This window comes from Aplysia californica, unplaced genomic scaffold, assembly GCF_000002075.1.
Source record: "Aplysia californica isolate F4 #8 unplaced genomic scaffold, AplCal3.0 scaffold01602, whole genome shotgun sequence".
NCBI lineage: Eukaryota > Metazoa > Mollusca > Gastropoda > Aplysiida > Aplysiidae > Aplysia > Aplysia californica.
This window is the reverse complement of record NW_004798872.1, coordinates 46105-53336: the sequence shown is the minus strand read 5'-3', so window position 1 is coordinate 53336 and position 7232 is coordinate 46105. Positions and strand designations below refer to the sequence as shown.

Sequence of the window (7232 nt, the reverse complement as noted above, 5' to 3'; positions counted from 1 at the left end):
TCAGTTAAAAGACACAACATCAGCCTACATGTTTCAATATTCTAGCTCGAACGTCATGACACGACAACCCCCATCATGGTCCAGACACTGACCTGTGAACTCTTGAATAAAAAAACACCCAAGCCTAGCCTAAATGTTTCAGTAGTTTAGCGCCAATATCATCAAACTCCTTTCCCCTTCCAGACACGGAATGTGAACTCTCGAGTTAAAAAACAAACACACAGGTCTACATGTTTCGATGTTCTAGTTCCATTATCATCAAACTACACCAACCCCCTTGAACACTTTGAGTTAAAAGGCAAGTAAGAACTCTTGAGTTAAAAGTCACACAAGCCAACATGTTTCGGTATTTTCCCTCCATCATCATCAAACTACACTCCCCATCATGGTCCAGGAGACACTGACCTGTGAACTCTTGCTCCACGTCCTTCTCCTCCATGACCAGTTCCTCGTCTGTGAACTCGGTCGTCTCTCTCTGCGTCTTCTTCAGGGTGGCCAGGTGTGCGTGGAAGGCCTCTCGGGCAGCATTGATGGCATCCTCCGCTGCTCCTGGAAGCATTTGTAGAGCAGTGAAAGAATGCTCACTTTGAATAGTTTGCTTTTTTTCTTTATTTGAGAACGAGATCACTACCATCCTGCTATACACAAACATATCATTTAGAAGGTACTTTCCCAGCGCGGGGGCAACAATTTTTTGTTGTAGTTCTGAACCGTCAGTAAGAAAATTGCCATTAGGATGAGCTAGACGGAAGGAACAATGAGTTTGAGTAAAAAGGAGAAAAAGATGACCTATTATTATTTATACTTTTATCATTATTACTTTCATATTATTGTTGTTGTTGTTAACATTACACATCACCATTATTATAAATACTCATCATAATTATTATCATCGTTATAACGACAAACCCACCTGAACCCACACAGCCTAGGCAGACTACTGGCTTACCATGCTCTATAGCAGCCTTGAGCGTGGCCTCTGGGTGGGAGGAGCCAAGAGGGTTCCTCACCATCCTCCTCCTGCGCCGAGAGTCATCCTCCCAGACATCCAGCTTCCAGAACTCTGCGGCTCTGATGGACACACGACAATTTAATAAGGCATTAAATACATTGTGCTTAACACCAGTTAACCCTATCCGTACGCCCTGTGGTCATTTTGTACCCCCGGGGTTGTATTCTTCACATTTTAAAATACTTCTAGTACAAAGATCTCTTTGAAACTTTCAGTATTTCTCAAAAAATCATTTTGACAGACTACTATGGAAAGCATACAGATCAGATTAACGAGTAAATTTCCTCTTTGAAAAGTGGTGGCACAGAGTTCCCCACATCGTATGGATACAATAGTAAAACACGACGTACGGATAGGGTTAATTACTTGTATGAGTGAATAACTATTCCTTTTTACACACAAAAAAAACTATCGTAATGTTCATTGAATAACAAAATAACAAAGCCCCTGAAGAAATACTACAGAGCAACAGATCACACTAACAGAGGGTGAGCCAACAACAACAACTCAAAATTCTCCTGTGTGTATTTACACTTGTACTAACAGTAAGTTTTAAAATCCAAAATGTTGAACATTTTGTTGTTTCTACTGAACACACAAGCACCAGTCGATAGACATGGGCAGGGTAAAAAAAAAGGAAAGAAGAAAAAAAAAAAAAAGAAGAAGAAAAAAACTTACGGTTGGTCATCCTGCGCCCCCCAAGCTCCGTGTTTGTTCATGAGGATGTTAAGTATTTTGTCCTTTTGTCGCAGGGCCAGGGAGTGGTCTCGGCGTTTGGCCGACTTGATGAGGTGGTCGCATAGCTTCTCCTCCTCCCGGCGCTCCATCATGGCTTGGGCACACATAGACTGGGGGAACACACACAAACAGCACCATTTTAGTCAGTGCCGAGAAAAGGGGGGAAAAAAGATTGAAAAACTTTTTATGTTGGTTTTTTTTTTTACACCCCCATCGCCACAATTTAGATCACTTAGGAAGAGGCAAGTAAGCTTCCAACCCTGCCTGTCAGGGCCAACCCGAGCAGAGAGGGATACACATCCCAGCACAGTGACAGAGATACTCGCTAAATATTTTCTCCCCACTTGGGAATCGAACTCGGGTCTCCTGCATGCCACAGCAACTAACTGCTACACCACAGACACCAGTGAAAAGCCTTGAGAAAGGCCTCTAAACATGCATTAAATGAAGCATTTGCTTCATATCAGCACAAGCTGCTATATTCAGTACAAGAGCTGTGCTCATTTAATTTTACTATACAACGTTCACAATTTTGCAAAGTGTGGTAGAGCCATTCAAATTTTTTATACTGATCAGAGTATTTTTGTTTTTGATAAGAATTAATTTTGAATTTTGCCCTGAGGTAATCTATGCCTACATTTATCTTATAAAGGCTTGATGAATAGTTAATATAGAATAGTGAGCAATGCCAACAGGCATTCATAAGAAAAAATCATTCGCACACAGTATTCAAATAGCATGAATAGTGACTTCACACTTCAAAGCATCAATGAAATTTTTTTTCCTCAAAATATCCCAGCATTACTATGAACATTGCCTAATCTTTGTGATACATTTGTCATTAATATTTTTTATTTTTTTTAAACTTCTAAAAATAAAAGACTCTATTACATGATAACAAATCATCATCTTCACTGCCTTTCTCACCCTGAATCAGGGTAGAGGCCACGAACAAACACTTTCCACCTTTCCCTATCCTAGGCTAGCCTTTTGATATTATTCCATGTCTTCCCACTTCTCTGATGTTGCTGTTGTTGTTATCGATCCAGCATCAGCTGGGCTCTCGCCCTTCTGTCCAACACCATGTATTGATAAGTGCAGGTCTGCTGCAGTTGCTGTAATGTTCCGTAGAGTGTGTTATCAACACTTTTCTGATAACAAATACTTTTTTTTAAATAATCAAAAAGCCCACAAACGACCCACATAGAAGAAGGCACTAGAGGGACACGGTCAGGGATTGGCATGTTTACCTCAAAGTCTGCATGTTTCTGAACGTCCTCGGCTCTCATTCTGTTGAGGATGAACTCGGCTTCGTTGGCCACACGCACGATGTGGTCTCTGGTGGCGTGAGCCAGAAGTCTACGAGACAAAGACACAACAAAAAAGGAGGGAGAGATTAGAATTGCCCGTGCATAACATTTGAAGACAACAAGGGAAGAAAAAAATTTATGTATTAGTTTAGTTCTGCAAAAGAAATGTCATACAAGTGCCAACGACTAGAGGTGTTACAAGAGAGTAACAAATACAAAAAAGAAGGAAGAGGGGTTGGAAAGAAGGATGTTTCATAGGAAAGAAGGAGCAAACCACATCAGAGCACCCGCCAACCAACCACTGTCACAACTTCAAAGTTATTAAAGTATTGTATATAGCACATATGCACTACTCTTTATGGGCTTTTGCGTAGTGACGGACAATCTTAAAGCAGGATAAATGATACAGCTTTGCCAGGGTGGTAAACAAAGAAGAAACAGACAGCCCAAGTTCTACTCCCCCCATCCCCCCCTTCACATTTCGACTTCCTTGATATGCTCCAAAGGAGAGACATGGTCAATACATCTTGAATCGAAGAAAGTGTAAGGTTGTGTCTTACTATTTTACGGGCTTGACAGGGGTACCTTTTATGGTATGGAATTTTTATTTAAATTTTGAATTTTTCACAGGTGGCAGCTCAATGCCCACGGCCTTCCCCAATATTCTTTTCCCGAATATCAGAGAAAAAAAAAAAGAACCCCAAATTGAGCATAGCAATAATTGCAAAAATAATGTTCATATCTCACATTTATAGTGGTGTCCACTTAAAAGCAACCCAGATAGAGGCAACCTCTGCCTCGCAGCAACCTAATTTTGCAGAGTTGTCCTTATCTTTGAAGTAAACAGCTCCCCGCCCTCTCTCATTTTGAAAATTCAGTTAAAAGCAACCTCTATGGAGCAGCAAATTAATCTTGCAGGGTTATCATTATCTTTGATGTATACAGCCCCCTCCCTCCCTCATTTTGAAAATTCAGTTAGCAGCAACCTGCGCCCCAGAGCAAGCAACCAAGACCTGCTTCCCACAGGCGGGGTGGGGGCTGGCTGTTGCTGTTAGATTAGTAAAAGTTTTACAGCGCTCGCAACTACATACGGTCAAATGAGCATACGAAACAGTTGCCGTTAGACGCACACAACTGCATAAAGTCAGACAGAGCACACTGCCACCTCCTCCCCCCCCCCCCCCAAAAAAAAATTGTGGGCTGGGTGGGTCACTCATCACTACTCACCTTCCCTCATTGACCAGCTCGATGAAGGCCAGCCCGGCGTGCTTCTGTAAGGAGTTCTGCCACTCCTGGGAGCACAGCAGCATCACCAGCTCCACCACGGACGTGCTCTGTTTCAGCGTCACCAGGCCTGGTGAAAATGGTGAAATGGTATAAGATTTAACACCCCCTCTATCATCGCTATTCCAAAGATGACATGGAGGCGAGCCGTACAAGCGAAAATGGAAAAGGCGAGGACATCATGGAAAGAGCTAGAAAAGGATGCACAGGACAGGCTTCGCTGGGGAAATGTTGTTGATGGCCTATGCTCCACTGGGAGATAAAAAGGGCAAGAGAGAGATCAACGCTATTAAGTCATTTAAGAGGCATTTAACTTAACGTCCACCTCCGAAAGGACAGAGCCAAATGGGAAATTCAAGTAAAGTTCCTTTTCCAAGGATACAATGTTGAACCGAGATATGGCTCGAACCCCCAAACCCACAATCTTACGATAACGGGTCTGGTAGCCTAACTACTAGCACAACCAACACCATGCACCAGGCCTGGAGCATAAGAGAAAAACATTCCTTGCCCTTGTGTTTTGTTTTAGTGGTTCTTTCTAAACGTCACTTGAAACAAAAGAAGTTATATAAGTGCTGAAGATTAGAGCTGTTACAAGAGAGTAGCAAACACAAAGAGAAAGGAGGATAGAAAAGGACGGCAGATGTTAGATAAGAAAGAAGCAGTAAACCCACACCAGGGCACCCGCCAACCACCCACTAGCCCTTGTAAACCTGACAGCCCGTCACATAACACTTCCGCTTCAACATCATCATCATCATCATCATCATCATCATCATCATCATCATCATTGCCTTTCTCCCCCTGGTTCAGGGTACAGGCCACAAACAAAAACTTTCTACCTTTCCCTGTCCAGGGCTAGCCTCTTGATATTATTCTTGGACAGTGTTATTATTGAATGTTATTACCAATCCCAACATAGCTTACCTCCAATGAGAAACTCTTGATCTTATTCTGGGACAGTGTTATTGTTGATGTTGAGCAGAAGATTTTTTTTCCAAGACTTTTTCAAGAGTTTTCAAGACCAGATTTCTTTTTTCCAAGAAAAATAACGTGTCATTTCAGAAGAGATTTTTCGTACAGCATGTAAAAATGCATTATGGTACACTTCAGAATGCGTAAAGTCGAGGCTTTCCAAACTTTGAGGAAATAGTTTTACAATGGATCTAGTTCAAAATTTGTTTTTCCAAGAATTTTGCCAATTTCCCAAAATTCCAAGAACTTTCCATGTCTTGGAAAATAAAATAAAAATTCCATGACTTTTCCAGTTTTCCAAGACCCGTACGAACCCTGTGTTATTATCAATCCCAACATAGCTTACCTCCGATGAGGAGCTCCTGCCCGTGTGAGCCAATCAGCGTCTTGGAGAGGAACGGAGCAAAGTCAACAAAGACCTCCCTCAGGAGGGGGGCCACCGAGCCCAGGGCTCGCTCCAGCCGGTCGGTGAGGGTACCGCTGTCCACCGGGGCTGTGGGCAGGTTGTGGATGGCCGGGCTGATGCTCAGCTCCAGAGCCGCTGGCTTCTGGCCGTCCACCCCACTGCCCTGTTGATCTGTGTTCGAACACGAAGAAAGAGGAGACAGAAAGAACTTTAAAAAGTTTTAGCTTAGAGTTTTACGGCACTTGCAACACTGTAAGAACTATTTTCATTTTAATTAAAGAGTTTTGCGGCACTTTTCACAAAATTACGTCATACAAGTGCCGTTACAAGAGAGTTCAAAAAAAAAAAGAAAAAGGAGGGGAGATAAGGACTAGAGATGATGTTTGATAGAAAAGAAGGAGCAAACCACGCCAGGGCTCCCGCCAACCACCAAAGATTCTCACTTTGTATTTCCGACAAGCACAAAGGCATAGGAAATCCCTAGACATTTACACTAATATTTATCAGTGGAAAGTTGTCAAAAGAATTTGTTGCTGAATCAATAATAAATACATAGAATGAAAGATGTGTTCTGTCAGCTGTCACTACACAACCAAGTCACATCTGGTCAACAACGGAGAGCATTTCCGTGACCAGCTGTTTAGATGTATTCTGAAAAAAATTTTGAAATGTTCCACATTTTTGCCATTTCTTAATTTGTGGTATTGTTTGCACCTGCTCGAGAAACATTATATGCAATTTCAAATTCTAAATGTTAGAAAAAGCACCCCCAAAAAAAACGTAATAAGGTGGTATCATATAAAATATATAAAAATGTGCGTATAAAAGAATGAAAGAGTTTCTTCTCTCTTTTGAAAAAACTTTAGGATTCTGGGCTTTCGACAATTGAATAGCTTGTCAGTGGTTTATTAGAAGTACAATTATTTCATTACCAGTTGGCTTGTGAGACACAGAGATGGAAGAAATGGGCTGGCTGCTCTGTTTCCCTTCATCTTCTCCCTCTTCTCCACCAGCCGGAGTAGAGGCACCATCTTCAGCTTTTCCTTGAGGGAAGGAATCAAAGCAAAAGTTAGGACATACAAAACCCTCAAGTTCCCTGACCCATTAGATGCCATATGTGTCGCAACGTGGTGGCATCAGATGCTAGTCAAAATAATACAGTTGATGAAATATGTTGGGCAAATTTTGTTGATTTTTTTTTTGCTCAACATCCTTTATAACCATTTAAAAACATAGTCCTGTAGGAATTTAATAGAAAAACGTTGATAATATGCATTAAAACATAAATTTAGTTTTCAAGGACACCCAGGCTAGGCAGCCATTTTCTGGTTAATTTTACCTCTGACACCAGTCGACTGCCACCTCATTCAATTGCAAATGACTGATAGAAAAGACACACACATACACACATACATACCCACACAGACACACAAACACACACACATACACACACACAAAAATACACACACCCACAAACACACCCAAATACACACTCAAACACCCTCTC

At 41.7% G+C, this 7232-nt stretch overlaps 1 protein-coding gene across 1 annotated transcript in view; it reads right to left on the bottom strand.

Annotated features, from left to right (window-relative positions):
* LOC101847012 (neurobeachin) overlaps positions 1-7232 on the bottom strand; it is a gene marked incomplete at both ends in the record, with an annotated part of 41757 nt that overhangs the window by 1240 nt on the left and 33285 nt on the right. The window contains 7 exon segments of the mRNA XM_035973652.1: positions 406-549; positions 950-1071; positions 1691-1860; positions 3001-3109; positions 4288-4414; positions 5666-5896; positions 6658-6821. Coding sequence (XP_035829545.1) covers positions 406-549; positions 950-1071; positions 1691-1860; positions 3001-3109; positions 4288-4414; positions 5666-5896; positions 6658-6821 — 1067 coding nt within the window.